Source organism: Mastomys coucha, unplaced genomic scaffold (assembly GCF_008632895.1).
Source record: "Mastomys coucha isolate ucsf_1 unplaced genomic scaffold, UCSF_Mcou_1 pScaffold8, whole genome shotgun sequence".
Lineage (NCBI taxonomy): Eukaryota > Metazoa > Chordata > Mammalia > Rodentia > Muridae > Mastomys > Mastomys coucha.
The window spans coordinates 29658458-29676618 of NW_022196914.1; the positions used below are offsets into that span (position 1 = coordinate 29658458).

The following is an 18161-nucleotide window of genomic DNA, read 5'->3' on the forward strand; positions in this document are numbered from 1 at the left end:
TAACAAATTCAGATAAATTGAAATCATGTAACTTTTCTGATAATGCAATAAAAGTTAAAAAAAAATCTTTTGTCACATTCTTTAAACCATAGACATAAGTCATAAATTATGATCAGTGGCCTTGCCGTGATCATTAAACTCATTGTATATTCCTTCTGTTGAGGAAAAGTTGAGATGTGAACAAGAACTAAGGAATATTCTTTATACTTACAATGCTTAATCTTAAAATGAAAACATTAATTTATATATTTAACCCTAAATAAACATCTGCAGTATATTTCAATACCTGTAGACATAGAGGATAATTAACAAAATAGAGTAGGTGTAAATTATCTATATTTATAGTGGACAACCAAATAGAACCTAAAAATAGTGGCATATTATTCAAAGCTAAATAGGTAAGCAAGTTGTAAGGGCAGTTTTCTAACAGAAATATGCCCATCAAGTAACAAATATCATATGGCCAGAAATCTATGAAATTATAAAGGAGACAAGCCTGAAGAAAAGATTTATTGTGCTTATATGAGATTGGATGAACATTGAAAATACACAACTCTTATATTCAGCATAGACATTTAGTTTATTTAGTTTTGAATGTATAAAAGATACATTGCATACTACCTCCAGAAGGTTAAATAATATATCTTAACAATTCATGTTTTCTTTCACTGAAAAGAAAATATTTATCTGAAAGATGTCAAGTTATGATAAATCTTTAGTTTCCCATGTGAATAATAGACCACCATATCTGTCAATAAATTGATGACAAAATTACCTAGTTCTCTGTTTCTTTGTTGTTGGTTTTTGAAACAGAGTTTGTCTGAGTAGTCCTGACTATCTTGGGCTATGTAAACTAGGCTAGACTCAAATTCTGAGATCCTCTATCTACCAAGTGCTGGGATTAATGGAGTAAGTTGTACTTGCCAGTGATAAAAATAACACATTTAAAATATTTATTCATTTATGAGATTAAACAACCATTGAGCACTGAATGGAGAAAGACAATGTATAAAGCAGAAAAAACTAGAGACTTGTATTTCCTGTGAAGTGGAAATCCACAGAAGCAGAGTTCACAGATATTGCCATCTTGCACTGACTGCCCTGATGTGTTTTTATCAATGTGCTTTATCCATTCAGTGAAATACATAAGGTACTTTCAACAAATAATTATAAGTAATGCATACTTCCAAGTAGCAGCACAGAATATCAAATTGTCAAGTAGAAAGAAAAATTCTTAGATCCACAAAATTCTGAAAGCTTATTGGTGATCTGTTAAGCACATCCTCCTAGTTGCAGACAGTTTTGATCTTTTAATATTTATCCATGAAGGGCATGTGTTTTAAATCCTTATTACTGAGTATGTGATAAGAAAACCTTTAGAGGATATCGTTGTCATTCACAAAGAAGTCAGATGAGATGATTTTCATTAACATGTGGGTGAAATGGAGAAGCTCTGGTTTCACACTTAGGCACATAGAAAATGTGCAATTTTATGAGAGATAGAAACAGTAAAAGGGCAGTTACTGAGTCACCCAGTGTGACTTCATTTTGCCTGAGTTCTATCCAACTGCTCACCCAAGCTAAACATTCCTGCTGAGAAAATATTGTCAAGTAGCCTCATCTGCAGTATTGAAAGATCCTATTTTACAACATAAAACAAATAGTTTGAATCAACGAAAGAGAAACTTTCGAAATTTTAGGACCCTGGCCTGCCTCTGGTATTAGTAATTGTTGGTTTGGGAAAGGGACAAAACATAAGGCACAGAACAACAGCTGAGACAGCATACATTGAGCAGATTATTTGATCACTCATTCACAATCTATAGAAATAATATAAGGTGACTAAACTGAAAAGTTTTATCCATTATTTTTTCAGCTAACATATTTACTCTTAGGGGACACATGAAAGAAGTTCCCCAATTAAATCAAGGCCAGAGAATCCTTAAATGATCAATGTATTTCCTGACACTATATATTTCCTGGTCCTTCGAGGAGATAGGTGGGGATATTTTGTCTAGTCTAGATTGAGGTAAAGGGGAAAAAAGCATAATGTTTTATTAGTATGTGCATAGGTAATATTAATTTATCACATTACCTTCTGTGTAGTTTGGACTTATTCTTCTTCTAATTTAGTTGATATTACACAGTATCTTCTAAGTTGAATAATTACCATCTTCTTAACTATAGCTGTGCTTGCTAAAAATAATCATGCCTGGGCATATAAGGTGTTAATAGTCCTTCCAAAGGGGGGATATAGGCAAGGTCACTGAAGCCTCGACTGGGTATCCAGTCACTGCTTTCAGCTGGTTGTATGGAATGAGGCATTAATTGCGTGGATTTTCATGGCTTTCTGGAGGCAGTAGGGTATATAGGCCACAGCCAAAAAACCTAAAACTGGGTTGTGGGATCAGCCTCTGCAGTCAGGAGAAAACTGTTATAAGTAAGGGGGCCTCATGAAAATAGATATTTTTTAATACCAATCTCTTCATGAAGTTTTCTTAGAACAAATGGTAAATTTACTTCTTACATTATCATGTCTCCACTTGAAATTGCTTAATGAAGGGAGATATATGTAAAGGTTCAGATGCCTAGTCCAAAGCAAATGAGGAATCTCAGTTGATTCTTCCATTAGATACAGACTGAACTCCTGTTTACACTGTCTCCTCTTGGTTGTTTACAAAGTTGATCTGTTATCCAGTGCTACTAACATCTCCAAGCCTCTTGCTGACATGTAAATTTTCTATCACAGGATTGGCGAGACCATTTTAAAAGGTTACAAAGAAATGATTTGAAGCTTTATCTCTAGTAAAATTATTAAATTATTTAAGTTAGATAAATTCTATTATTAAAGAGGCAAACAAAACTTTACAGCTTGAAGCCAAGTGATAGAAGTTCTGACTATGTTACACAGGCCTTATGGAGGATGAGACTTAAAGATAGTATACTTAAGGATCAAAATTCATTAAAGTGCCTAAAGTTCTGAAGGTCTATTCATATTAACAAAAACAAACTAACTAGTCACTTATGTCTTTGCTAATTTTGTTAAACTTTGGCCAATTAAAGAAATTGAGTCACTTCAGTCTCCATATCCACACTGCTAGGAGCCTCAGCTAAAGAGATATGGATAATGGAACCTGATATGGCCAGGTAGGACCCCCAGTGGAGTGATAACACAAACTAATCCACCACAAAACTTTTGGCTCAAAATTTGTTCCATCTACAAGAAATGCAGGAGAGACTGAGGGAATGGCCAATCAATGACTGGCCCAACTTGAGACCCAACACATGGGTAAGAACCAATCAACCCCTGACACTATTAGTGATACTTTGGTTATGCTTGCTGACAGGTGTTGCAGGATTTTTTCTGTCCAGTCACATTAGGGCAGTGGCAGGCCTGTGATTGGACAGCAAAAGGGAGGCAGGTGAAGAGTTTGGGGGACAGAGAGAAAGAGGTCACAGGAGAGGTGAGGGAGAAGAACCAGAATGGTGCTCCAGAGAAATGGCATGAGACATTTTCTGGTATTTATAAAAGGTTAGAAATATCAGGATAAGGCTTTTAGTGTATTGGCATCTTGTAACTGAGTTTATATTGATACATAAATCTGATTGGTTAATAAAGCCTTGAGTTTTGATTTACTTGGTTACTGAAATGTGGGTCCACCAATGGCAGAGAGCTGGCAGCCTGTGGGGGTATGTGGGATTTGTGTGGAAGAGGATCTAGAGGGACCCTGCCAGGACAGTAGTGTTGTAACCACCAGTGCCAATACCAGAGCGGGACCGGCCTGGAGGGGCAAGAGAGTTGGCAAGAGTGGCTGAAACCACTCCAAAGAGTCCATGGCCTTTCAGCACCACTGTGGAGAGTTTCCAGGTCAATCTTTTTAAATATTTCTCACAATATGTGGTGCCCAACATAGGGCTGGGCACAAATCCACTAGTAATTTAAGTTGCTAGCCTGAGAGAGTTTTTTTTGTTTGTTTGTTTTTTGTTTTTTGTTTTGTTTTGTTTTGTTGGGTGAGTAACTGAATGGCACTAAAAAACGAGTCATGTGACTCAAGTGACTCCAGTGCTGACTGGGAAAGTTTAAACAAAGAGTCTACTGGCAGTGCTGAGGAACCCTGCTGTGGGAATTTACAGGATGCTCTGAGAGGAAAAGAATGAAGTTGGCAGATCTAGGCAGAGAGCTGGATCATAAGCTCTCTGGTATAAGACTGTTTTACTTGCTTCGCAGGATACTCATATTCTGTCTAACGTGGTCCACACGGGAATTTTTGGTGTCTTTTCCTGCTTGACAAGATAGGAAAGGCATAGTATAGGCACACACAGTATTTGAGTTTACTTCATTTGCTTTAGATTGTTTTAATTTGTACTAGGATAGGGAATATCAGTCACTGACTGCAGAGTAGAGCGTGCAGTGATGGCCATTGCCTGCTTCTAACATGTATTAATAAAATAAATGTCTGTGGCTCTAGGCACAAATACTGTCTAAAGAAAGGACACAGTTACAAGTTAGAACAGCTTAGAATAACTGTTATCTGAGAAGCTCCAGCCAACAGCTGACTGAAACAGATGCAGAGGCTTACAGCCAAACATTGGCTGGAGGTCAAGGAGTCTTATGGAGGAGTTGGGGGAAGGACTGAGGGTCCTGCAGGGGATAGGAACTCCACAGGAAAACCAACAGAGTCAACTAGCCTAGACTTTTGGGTGCTCTCAGAGACTGAACCAATCAAAAGGCATACACGGATGGGACAAAGGCCTCTGACATATATAGAGCAGATGTGCAACTCTGTGTTCGTATGTGTCCCCAACAACTGGAGAGGGGGCTGTCTCTAAGGCTGTTGCCTGTATGGATCCCATTCCCCTAACTAGGCTGCCTTGTCTGGCCTCAGTGGGAGAGGATGAACCAGACCTGCAGAGACTTGATATTCCACAGAAGGGGAATACTCAGGGGGAGCATCTACACTCTCTGAGGAGATGGGGAGGGAGGGATTGTGTGAGGGGGAGACAGGGTGTGTGTATATGGGGGGGGGGAAGATAGTGATCTGGATTCCTGTCTAGAGATGGGTCTCTTAAAATCAGGCTGAGCTCTATTGGGTTCTTGTCTCTTTGTTAATTTTTGTTCCCTGAATCACCACACTCCAGGGATTATACTTATAGCTAAAATATCTTTGGTATAAAAGAGTTTTGGTTTAAAAATGGTAATTTTATGGGGCTAGAGAGATGGCTCAGTTGTTAAGAGCTGCTCTTCCAGAGGTCCTGAGTTCAACTCCCAGCAACCACATAATGGCTCAAAACCACCTATGAAATCTGGTGCCCTCTTCTGGTATATAGGAATACATGTAAGAAGACATTGTACTGTAGTAAATAAATGAATCTTTAAAAAAAAATAAAATAAAAATGGTAATCTTTGAGGATAAAAATTTTAACAGGAATAAATTATTTCATTTACTAAACCCTAATCTAATGAGAGTTACCAAGTTTTCCAATTTAGTCAAAGCAGTTACAGCAACTATAATAAATACATGATAGTTAATGTTTGGTCACATAATGAGCAATTTAATATAATCAATGTCCCCAAAATTGGGTTGTAGTCATGGTAATGCAAATGTAATTCTTTTACAGAGATAATTTTTTAAGGAAAGGCAAATTTATACCTTCCATGGTACAGACTTCTGTACATGTTACCAGAGTTAAGCCTAAATTTGAACAAAATTGAAGTCAAAGTTTACTTAATATGTAATAATATTCAAAATCAGATGGGGGCTGATGAGATGGCTCAGCAGGTAAGAGCACCAACTGCTCTTCCAAAGGTCTTGAGTTCAAATCCCAGCAACCACATGGTGGCTCACAACCACCTGTAATGAGATCTGAAACCTTCTTCTAGTGCATCTGAAGACAGATACAGTGTACTTATTTATAATAATGAATAAATAAATCTTTGGGTTGGCGTGAGCAGGGACTGAGCAAGTGGAGTCTACCAGAGCAAGTGGGGTTGACCAGAGAGAGCAGAGGTCCTAAAAGTCAATTCCCAACAACCAGATGAAGGCTCACAACTATCTGTACAGCTACAGTGTGTACCCATATACATAAATAAATCTTTAAAAAATCAGATGTATTTTAAAAAAATGTAACTAATGAAATTGAATGTTTGAGTAAAAAGGAATAAATCTACACTACACTTGTATGGAGGACATACCTAGGATCAAATAGTACACTTACCCTCCTTTGTGACACAGACTTATCAGAGTACATGCATGCTAGCCTCATCACAGGATAAGGATGCATGGGGAATAGGACTTGCCAGTATCTGCTGCTCCTGTCTCCCTCCAGCCTGTAAGCCAGACCAGGAATTCCTAATCCTTATGTGCAGGGAAGATGAATTACTCCTCATGTCTCACAAGACAGGGGGATGGATCCTCTCATGCTGAGGAGCTTCTTAGACTCAGCATCCACAGTCTAGATGTCTCAAAAGGAAGCACTCACTGCAATTACTCTGCATTCGATGCCTCTTGATCTGATAGTTGGGGATACAGGGAAATCTTGTACCAATACCTGCCATCCAAATGGTATGGGAACTACATGCTAGTTCAAATAGCCATACCCTGTCTCCTTGCTTTGATTTCTCCTACTGCTAACAGAGCTAATCCCTGAGCTGAGAGGTCAGTGTCTGATTCTGTAAGCAGTCCTCAACAGAGTGAGAGATAGTATAAGACAGAAGCTCTGCCACAGGGCCAATCAGCACAGCAGGCTGAGCTGTGGGCACTTACTTCAACTAAGGTGCATGTGCCATATGTGAACCCACCACAGCCAGAAAGCAATGTGGCCTGAGGAGAAGGATATGTGGACTGTGAGAGCTCACCCAGAGCAGTCATTCTGAGTCACCTTCCAGATACACCTGGACTGGCTCCTCAGCCTTGCTCCCATTATAAACCTGAGAGCCAGTGAGCCTATGCACACATGGAGGAAGTTTGCAGAATTCAACAGGAGACCTTAGAAATAGGGACCATAGTATCTCTTCTTCCATGGGACTTATGGTAATACTAGCCATAATGTTTCCTATAAGACTATGCCTAATAGGTATCTAATGACTGAACTCTGACATTTTACAAACTCTGATGTGTCTGGGGTACAACAGATTTATAAATTTTCTGGTATCTTTAATGGATTGTGACCTGGTATATATCCAAATAAGAGTTGGTCTTTGTATATGATGGTCAGGAGCCATTTGCCTGCTTCTGAAGCAGAGTCAGAGTCTGTCTGCTAGGCAAGTCAGAACAGGTCAGGGGTTGCTGGCCTGACAGGATGTTCAGGGAGTGGGCAGAGCTCCTGCCCTGCTGATGCATGAACCATTAGGAGGAGACACCTTTCAGGCTCAAGCCTAAGGGCTCTAAGTTCTACTGACCTTGGTGGAAGGAACAGGGAGTCCTCAGGATACAAACAGATAGCCTTTGTATATGTCAGCCATTGCTTCTGCTGGAATGTGGTTTTGTTCCCCATGGCACTTAAGAGTATAAAAAGGCTGTACTGATTAAACTCAAGGCCGGTGCAGTATTCACTGTCAGGGCTCCTCAATCTATCTTTTGTCTCTGTGTCTTTTTTAATCCTTGATACCCACAGAATTGCTCAACTTGTGCTGGCAGATTCAAGCATATGATATAATATTTTTCCTTATAAAGGGTGGGGGGAGGAACCTTATAACTCGGTAAGAGACTTACATCTATTAATTACCATGGAAGAGAGGCCCAAAATCCCTGGCACAATAACTGTTGTCATAAGGACCCATGGCTGAACACCTAAAGGCTTAGCAAGATCTCTCATTATTATCTAACTAGGTCAAATGGTCTGGTCCCCATAACTAACTGCTTGTAAAACTTCACTAAAAAAGCATAAGGACTTCTGTTAAGTTAGTGGATGGAATGGCCCAATACATGCCCTTATAAAATCAGTTGGGCTTTGACTCTCCCCTAAATCCAGTGAGAAATGAACTTCCCAAAGTAACTACAGTTTGTTTGACTTCTATCCAACTGCTCTCCACCCCAAACTGTTTTAGTAAACAGAAGTGAAAGTGTTGAGCCATCTGCCCCTGCCTGTCTCTGTGTGATGGAATTGTGGGTTTGACCCAATTAATATTCTCTTTGGTGTAGAGATCTTTCTGGCATGAGTCTGCTCCCAATCACAGTGGATAAATGACTTTTAGTCTGACCTCTATTGATTGTCATTTCCCTGGGTCTCACTTTATAATGGAGACTCAACAAAATGAAGAGCCCTGGAAGTCATTGTAAGTGCAGGCACAGCTCACTGCTGGGGAAAGACAAAGCTGAAGACACATAAACCATCAAGAATATTTGAGAGATGTCCTTCTCTGAAACCAAACACAAGAGAGAGAGACCTAAGATTTTCTTGACAACAACACCGTGTTCAAGGTATATGGGAAAGCTGAGCTTTCTGTTGGATCATTGCGCCTTCACTTTGCTCTGACCTCTTCTTTCCTACCAACCTGGGAACACTGTTTTTACCACTTGTCTCTTTACACCAGTAGACTCTTGTCTTTGCTCCAGAAATGTCACCAGCTGTGGCTTAGAGACAGCAAGACCTGTTTGTAGGAAAATGAAACATTGTTTAAGAGTTCCTCTACTGAGAATTGATGTCCCTTCAAGTACAGTGTTTACAAGGAAAGAGAATTATTTCCTTAAAAAGGTTTCTGACAGGATTACCAGAATACATATAGGAACATACAATATCCAGATCCTGAGTTTCATTTAAAGGGAAAAATATTAAAACTGAATTGTTAAACACTTTAATTAATAAGTGCACTCCAAGCCTCATGCCCTTGAATTTTTAATAGTGAAACATATATACTTCTAACACAGAAAGGTTAAACACACAAAGAGAAAAACAATGAAGTGGTTCTTATCTGTACAACAACCTAATTTTTTTAAGAATATGAAACTTTATTTTCATAATTTTAAGAATGTTCACTGTTGAAAAGCAAATACTCCCATGAGACATTGTACAGAGTGAGGAAGTTACATGTTGATGGTGAGATACGAATTCTCTATAGATACAATGCTCACCCAGGAACACAAGGTTGCTGTAATTCTCCAACATCACATCCCTGTACAGATCCCACTGAACAGGCTCCAGGTACTCCCACTCCTCTGGAGAGAAATCAATGGCCACATCCCTGAATGACAGCATTTCCTGAAATGAAGACCAATGAATAATATCATAGTTTAAATTAATTAAAACCACTAAAATCATTTAAATACCAAGATGAACTCTGCTTGATAGTTCTCTAGTTAACTTGACACTAGCTAGTATTATTTGAAGAGAGTGGATAATATTTGAAAAAAGTGTCTCCACAAGATGGTCCTGTAGCCAAGCCTGTGGCATTTTCCTAATTAGTGTTGATAATGAGATATCTACAGTATGGATGTGACCCCACTGGGGAGGTGTTTCTTTATGGTATAGGAAAGCAGGCTGAGGAAGCCACGAAGAACAAGCCAATAAGCAGTGCTCTTCTGTGGCCTCTGCTCTGGTTCCTGCCTTGAATTCCCTCAGTGATGAACTATTACCTGAAGTTGTAAGCTGAAATGAGCCCTTTCTTCTCCAAGTTGCCTTTCCTCATGGCCTTTATCATAGCAATAGAAACCCTAACACAGGCATCATGTGCCTGTGGACACAACTCTAGATTCTGTGTAAGGATGAAAGCTAGAAGTATTTCTCACATCACTGAGTAATATTCTGCAGACACATCAAAGGTGCTTATATATATGGTCTCACCATGAACCCATCTTTAAGGAAAAACAAGGTAAAAGATGCTATAAGGCCATATGGATTCTATACACTGGAGACAGATGAAATGTAAAATGAATGCATCCACAGAAGCATTTGTTTATTGCTATATGCTTGGATTACATATCACACATATAAACATTTCTCACAGCAGAAAATGATGGTGAAGGAGAAGGTACTTGTCAACACTAAAAATGCACATCCATGAATATGAAATGAAGTGAGAATACTGCTCTGGTGAGGTGGCTCTGGCTGTTGTCTGGGTTTCTAGATTTGTCCAGAGTTCAGCAGTGACAGAAAGCACAGTGACAAGGGACAGGAGATGGAGGAGACAAGGGGTAGAACAGTAAAGGAAGAACACACAGACTAATATCATTCAAGTTTCTGAACATATGGGGAAATCAGTGATTAAAAGCACACTGAGAATTTAACATAGAATAGAATTCATTGTTCTTTAGTCAGGTTTCCTTCTACCTTTTCTCTGATGGATAATGGTTGATGTTTGTGACATTCCTAAAGAGTGTTCTGCACATATGATACCATGAATCCATGTGCTATAGTTGAGCAACATGTTTGCTATGCCATTTTATTATTTCAAAATTTTCCAATTTCAGAATATATATTTTTCATGCCTCATTGAGTAATGTCCCAGAATGGCCACCAAGAATAGTCATACATTATTTTTTTCTTTTTATTAATACAGGAAAAAATTAGCAGAGTATGTATTAATGGGGCAGTTTTAAATAATTGTGTGATAAAGCTTTAGATAGTCTTTCTAAGTATTGTTATGCTCATCTCAAACAGTATCTTCTCGGATTCTAAGATGTACCCCACATAATCCTCACACACATCCAGCATTCAGGGCAACAGGACCATGAGCTTCTCCCTCTTTCACTGTTCCAGAGCATCCATTGCTCAGGGAGTTCCAGAGCCTTGGCTTTCTGACATCACTAGTATATGGTAAAAACTATTTTACCTCATTCTTCTATAACTTACAATACTGTATCTTTAGTTTAAAAACAGCTCAACAATTTCAATGTGAAATGAGAACATGTTAACACTCCCGGTGTCATGGTGAATGCCTTCAATTCCAAGACTAAGGAGGCAGAGGCAGGGGGATCTATGTGAGTTCCAGGTTAGCCTGGTCTACAAAGTGAGCCAGAGAAATTCTGTCTTGGGAAAAAAAAAAAACAAACCAGAAACAAAAACAAAAAGCAAAACAAAACGACATGCAGACATAACCATTGTGGGTCAAGCACACATTGTCTTTTTTACAATTACTCAACCCTAAATTAGGTATGGAGGCCCTTTTTAAGGTTTAAGAAACCCAGTCCTCAAGGTGAAACAGAGTTCAGATTCCCCACAAGAGGACCTCTCTCTGGTTCATGTGTGTGCTCTCACCCCTGGTCAAAACTTTTCTATAGCAGCTCATTCTGGCACATTAGTCTCCTATATTCATGAATTTCCCACCTGCTACCTGTTGCACCTCGGATTTATCCTTTTAGTTCTTTCAATGACACGGAAAATAAAAACAAATCAGTCCCCACGACCATTACAATAAGCCGGGTACAAAGTATAGGAGGGACAAGAAACCCCTTTCTTCTAAAGATATTGAGGAATCTTGTTGTGGATGGGCCTGACGCTGTTTGTATGTTGATGCTAATTTTGCTTTCCTAGGAGAGGCTGCGGACATACTCAGGTGACTTCTTGTGAACCAATCCCCTAATGAATAAAGAAGCCAATCACTGGGCGAGTAGGCAGAACTTCCTGGTTGGAGAGGGGAAGAAAGGAAGCAGGAGAGAAAAGTCCTTTTGGATGGGGATAGTGTGAGGACAAGACATAATTACAACTCTCCCGGTTTCAATGGCTGATCCGGCAGGATTTGCCACCAGAGGAATCAGATTTAATAGGACTCACAAATTAGGATTTTAATTGTTGCGCTCAGAGATTGAATTACCGTTGTTTCTGAACTAAGACTGTGTTATGTTTTCCTTCATGCAGATGATCTTCTGGGTTTAAGAGAGAAAGGTATGGAGGCAAAGCGTGGATTTGCCTGAGGTGCACCACAAAGGTCATGGGGGTTTTGAAGCATGGGGCTGGTGTGGTAACAACTCGCCAGAGTGAACTTAGTGAGTGAGCTGGGTGGAGAGATTTTGGAGTTCTGAGTCAGTCTCCACAAGATAAAAACAGATCGGCCATTGCCCGCCAGTGCATGGCTGGCTAGGCTGCCCGGGCAGAGACACAAGCGCAGGAATGTGCAATATTTCCCACAACAGAATCTGACTGAATCCACGTGAGAACGGAGCAACTGGTGAAGCACGTTTCCTGGCAAAGTAGTTCCATGAATTCCTGAACTATCTCAGAGACAGGTAGTCAACTGACCATCATTAGTTTTAAGTCCTGGCCCTTGCACTATTATCTACTCCTAGGCTAGCAGGGTGCTCAGGTGTACCAGAAGTACAGGGTGAACTCAAGCAGCACCCAGTGTCCAAAGGTCGCCCTGACCTGCAACCTCAGGAGTCCCAACCAGTTCAGCATGGCAGGTCCAAGCAGCTTCTTCTGCCCTCCCACTGAGCTCAGGTTTGCTCCCTCAGAGACGAAACCTCAGGCTTGCTGGACCAAATTCCACATCACAGACAACAGCAAAGTAACAGCTGCACAGGACTCCCGCAAAACTTTGGAGAAGACCGCTGTTATGTCAAGCAAAAGCCTGCTGGGGATTTACTAGTTAGCTCCCTGTGACGTCCCAGTATCCAGACTACATTTCCCAGAAGTCTGTGTGAAGGAATTCCTGGAACCAAGGTAGGGCGATTTCTCTGGTTCCTGAGTTTGTTCCTGGCAACCCAAGGTAGAGAGTAGAAGGGAAGAAGCAGAGTCTGCGGCACATTCTTGAGGAGTCAGGTTGGTTTTCACCTCTGGATCCACAACAGGAGATAATTGTGAATGTGAGTCGTCTGTGTCGGAAATATTAGGAAATATATCTCTGGGCCATATGTCATAATTTTAGCCTTACTTTTAAAAAGTTCACACCACTCAGTTGTAGTTTTAAATAAGGGAGCAATACACTAATGTGGGAAAGAAAACCATCTTAACATTCATTAATTTCTTTTAACTCCCAGTGGCTCTTGATGCCTCCTTGGTTCTCATGCTCACTGAGAATGTCCTGTTTGAGATGGCACCAAAATTCTCACAAACTTAACAAAAAAGAAATGGGGAGAGATGAGTTTCAGGAGCTAGAAAAGGAAGATCCGTGCTACTGTGGACCCTGGGGGCACTTGATTCACCAGGCTCAGAAAAGGCGCGCGCACACACACACACACACACACACACACACACACACACACACACACGGAGCACTATCACTACAGGACCCTGACACCTAATAATTTGAAATCTGTAACACAGTAGCCTAAAGGATGCTAAATGTTCTTACCATGAAAATCATACTTGTTTGAGGAGCTAGATTTGCTACTCTTATCATTATATAGTTGACAAATGTATTGAAACCATATCCTACAGCATATATGTTGGAAAATTGGGCCTTAGATAGCAGGGGAAGGTTTAGGAGTGCCCAGCCTTTGAGATAACCAAGCATTTTAAAAATAAGGTAATGTGTGTGTCTTTCATTTCCGGATCCAAAAATAGCTCTTGGGTGGGCGTGTAAGTACAATCTGCCTGAAACCCAAAGCAGTGTAACAAAACTCACCACTGCACATATACAACTAGTTACTCTGGGTCAATTAGGAATAAGCACTTAAAATGAAGAATACCATGAATGCTTAAATAAAACTACCCAAGTATTAAAGAAACTGAAAGGACGTGTCAGGAATTTCAATATTGATAAGATGAAGTTGAGTGGAAAGAAAATGAGAGCAATAATATTGGTTTTAAAGGGCAATGGCTTTGCTACACATGTAGCTAGAGATTAATAAAAATATTAAGATAATTAGGTAATGAAAAGTCACTTCTTAAGCTTGGTGTTTGATTTGGAATGGCAGCACAGTTGTCTTCACACCATATTCAGAGCTTACACCATTTTTTCATCACATACGTTTTCAAATAAGCAAGAATCTCATTCTGAGTTTTTCTACTTGCTATGAAGGATTATTTTGTTTCTGTTGTTTCTAACAACAGCAATGTATATGATGCTTTTCAAGTGTTCACCTCTATCTCATAAACATCAAATATTATGATGTATGCTACCAAATGAAAAGGAGGAATAATTTTTTAAACAATGAAATAATACATGAATGTGTGTCTCACAATGTTCACTGTTACTGTAATTTGAAAGCAATTTCAGAAAACCATTAAATAATATTAAAAACTACCAAAGCACATAAATGGTAAAATAAAACTTCATGTACTTTTATAAAGAATGTATTGTGATGCATGAATTTAGTAATATTAGAATTAGCATCAAAATTGAAAAGCAATCATTTATCAAAGCTCTATGAAGATCAGATGTATGTATGTATGTGTGTGTGTGTGTGTGTGTGTGTGTGTGCGTGCATGTCTTTCAGGATGTATAGTTGACCATTTGATAACAAGTCAATTAATTCAAAATTATTTTCTACTTAAGCAGTTCTCAAGTTTCTTCTGAAAACATGTTCAAGAGTTCTCTCAGAGCTAAAGTTCATCATGTTATAATTGTGTATTTCAGCCAATGTGAATGACTACCAGAAATGTGTGCATTATAAGGCTGCAGGGGTTCTATAGTAAATTTCTGTCAGAATTTGACATAAAATACAAGAGTCAAAAGGGGAATAACTTTATTTCTATAAATGATGTAAAAGTAATTATAATAAGTGGATAAATAATGATATAACACAAAGGGTACTATACTACAAATTTTCTGAAGCACATCAACATTAGGAACAGACTAAATGTCCCACAAATCCCCAGTAATAAGTAATTAAAATGTTACCTAGGTTCTTTATGTTCTGAAAACCATTAAATAATATTAAAAACTACCAAAGCACATAAATGGTAAAATAAAACTTCATGTACTTTTATAAAGAATGTATTGTGATTTCTTTGTTTTGATATACCCCATGACCCAAAATCTACTTGGGGAATAAAGGGTGTATTTCATCTTACACATTATAGTCCATCATTGAAGGAATCCAATACAGGTACTTAAGGCAGAAACCTGAGCAAAGATCATGGAGGAATGCTACTTGCTGGCTCATTCCTAGTTTCATTTTCAGGGACCTTTTTGATAGAGGTCCACAGCCTAGGGACTGTGTCATCCACAGTGGACTGGATCCTTCTACATCAATTGAACTCAAGAGAATGTAACAGTTACACTCACAGGCCAATCTGATAGAGATGATTCTTCAGTTGAGGTTCCTTCTTCCTAGGTGTCAGGTGGATAGCCAATATTAGCCTTCACACCTCACTAAGGAGTTTTTCTATCTTATTAAAAAAAAAAAAACTATGTAAAACTTAGTAAAAAAAGAATCCCAACACTAAACACAACACTGACAATACATTAAGAACATCTTATTTTTATTTACAGAAGTCGTTAAACTTCATATTCCAATAATGTATATATGGTCTTTGGGGGAAAAAAATAGACTCAGAAACCTCAGGACTCAGTCTTGTTCTTCTGATAAAATCACTAGTCATTGTGATCTTTTCACTTTTCAAAATTGAACTTATAATTTGGATTTACAACATATTGATGTCCTCACAGACTTATTTGCATGATCCCAAAGTGTGTAATGAGTTTTTATATCACACCGAATACTTCCTTGCCAATTGTAAGCAGTATTTGTTGCTTTGCTAAATTTTATACAACTCCTGGAATTTGTCTCTTATGATAATTCCTGAATATCTCTTAAGATCTATGTGATGGGTAAAGTCTTGCATCATAGTGTACATAGTGCTGTTTACTGTAAGAGTTTGGTTGTCTCAGTTTTATGTATTTGACAGTATTCCTTCCCAAGTCATTGTACACATACACAGTTTGAGTATAATTCACTCATGGTGAATGAGCATTTTCCCCATTACTTGCACTTGTAGGCTTTCTGTAAAATGAAAATTTTGATGTTGCATAAGTATAGATTGCTCATCATGGCCATCTTCTTCTCATTACAAGATCTCTGCAGTATGTAATGGAGGATGGTGAATAAGGGTTGAGCTATTAATTAAAGGTCTTCCCTTGTTCCTTTCATTTCTAAGGTTCCTCTCTCATATGAATTCTTTTCCCTTGTTCCTTTCATTTCTAAGGTTCCTCTCTCATATGAATTCTTTAGTGTTGAATTATCAGTAAATGATTATGGAAGCCTTTGCAACAGTAGTTGCACTAATCCGGGTTTTCTCTAGTATGAATTCTATAGTGCCGAGTAAAGCCTGAACAGTTTTTAAAGGCTTTCCCACATTGTTCACATTTGTAAGGCTTCTCACCAGTATGGAGTCTCCAATGATGCTTAAGATTTGAAGAAGAGTTAAAGGCTTTGCCACATTCTTCACATTTGTAAGGTTTCTCTCCAGTGTGAATTCTTTCATGTTGAGCAAGGCTTGAAGTATAATTAAAGGCTTTGCCACAGTCTTTACATTTGTAGGGTTTCTCTCCAGTATGAATTCTTTGGTGTTGAATTAGATTATAACAATTATTAAAGGCTTTCTCACATTCTTTGCATTTATAGGGTTTTTCTCCACTATGTATTCGCTGGTGTTTCATAAATGTTGAGCAAATGCTAAAGGCTTTCCCACACTCATTACATTTATATGGTTTCTCCCCAGTATGAATTCTCTGGTGGTAAATAAGGTTTACAGAACAGTAAAAGGCCTTGCCACATTCCTTGCATTTGTAGGGTTTCATGCCAGTATGGATTCGACGATGCTTATACAGATATGAAGAACAGCTAAAGGCCTGCCCACAGTCATCACATTTATAGGGTTTCTCTCCCCTATGAATTTGTTGGTGTTGGTGAAGGCTTGAAGAACAGTTAAAAGCTTTGCCACATTCTTTACATTTGTAGGGTTTCTCTCCAGTATGGGTTCGCTGGTGCTTAGAAAGAATGCAGCGAACATTAAAGGCCATGCCACATTCTTCACATTTGTAAGGTTTCTCTCCAGTGTGAATTCTCTGGTGTTTTGAAAGTGTTGAGTGAACATTAAAAGTCTTTCCACATTCATCACATTTGTAAGGTTTCTCTCCAGTATGAATTCTCTGATGTTTCGAGAGCGTTGTGCGAACACTAAAGGCCTTACCACATTCTTCACATTTGTAGGGTTTCTCTCCAGTATGAACTCTTCGGTGAACGATAAGTCCTGAACAATTAGTAAAAGGTTTACCACATTCTTCACATCTGTAGCGTTTCTCTCCAGTATGGATTCTTTGATGCTTACCCAGATATGAAGAACAGTTAAAAGCTTTGCCACACACTTCACATTTGTAGGGTTTCTCTCCAGTATGAATTCTTTGGTGCTGTTTAAGGCTAGAAGAATAATTAAAAGATTTGCCACATTCTTCACATTTGTAGGGTCTCTCTCCGGTATGAATTCTTTGATGTTGAATAAGGACTGAGTTCCTATCAAAGGCCTTCCCACATTCTTTACATTTATGGGGTTTTGATCCTGTTAAAAAATATTGAAGTATCAATAAAAGCATACCATTATACTTTATACTTATACTACTCATTCTTAATATGAATACAGTGTTATGAATTTTTATCAAAAATATAATTACCTTAAAAATCAAATAATGAGAAACCTTTTAGTTAATCTAGAAGCAGCATAAGGCTTTGCTAAGGGAACATGTCTGCCAGTAAATATAAAAGGTATGCAACTTCTAGGAGCGCTCATTTAGAAAGTCATAATAACTATTAACCAATGAAGAGAGAAAATATATATGGCTTGAAATCAGGAATAATATCTTTATAAGCAAATGATCACAACACTTGTAATTGACCTAAGGTATAGTATCTTAATGTGTTACATTGTCCATAAAGAATACAATAATTAACACTGTCATCTAGAAAAATATATTGGGTAGAGCTAAGCATATTATTATATAATGTAAAGGAGTCTCACCTTAAAAACTGAAACACAGAAAATAGAGTTTCAAAATAAGAAAAAGAAAATAAAATTGGCAGCTAGAAAATTTTGAAAGACTATCAAAGCTCTGCAAAGCAAAATTTATCTAAATGTGTAGTTTTCAGCTATGACTACACACTTATAAAAACACAGCATTTGTGGAGAAAGAGGAAAATTACTTCATTGCTGGTGGGATTGCAAACTGATACAACCACTCTGGAAATCAGTTTGGCGGTTCATCCAGAAATTGGACATAACACTATCGGAGGACCCAGCTATACCACTCCTGGGCATATACCCAAAAAATACTGCAACATGTAACAAGG

At 38.5% G+C, this 18161-nt stretch overlaps 2 protein-coding genes across 2 annotated transcripts in view; both read right to left on the minus strand.

The window, feature by feature from the left end:
* The window catches only part of LOC116083941 (zinc finger protein 728-like), a 43693-nt gene that overhangs the window by 18350 nt on the left and 7182 nt on the right, over nt 1–18161 (minus strand). The window contains exon 4 of the mRNA XM_031360755.1: nt 16122–17376. Within this exon, the coding sequence (XP_031216615.1) occupies nt 16122–17376 (1255 nt within the window). The remainder of the gene's footprint in view (nt 1–16121; nt 17377–18161) is intronic.
* LOC116083815 (zinc finger protein 58-like) lies at nt 8044–9256 on the minus strand. Its single transcript, XM_031360594.1, has 3 exons — nt 9072–9256; nt 8514–8590; nt 8044–8145 (listed from the first exon to the last, which is right to left on the minus strand). The coding sequence occupies exons 1-3, from the start codon at nt 9193–9195 to the stop codon at nt 8044–8046; spliced, it is 303 nt and encodes a 100-aa protein (XP_031216454.1). The 5' UTR covers nt 9196–9256.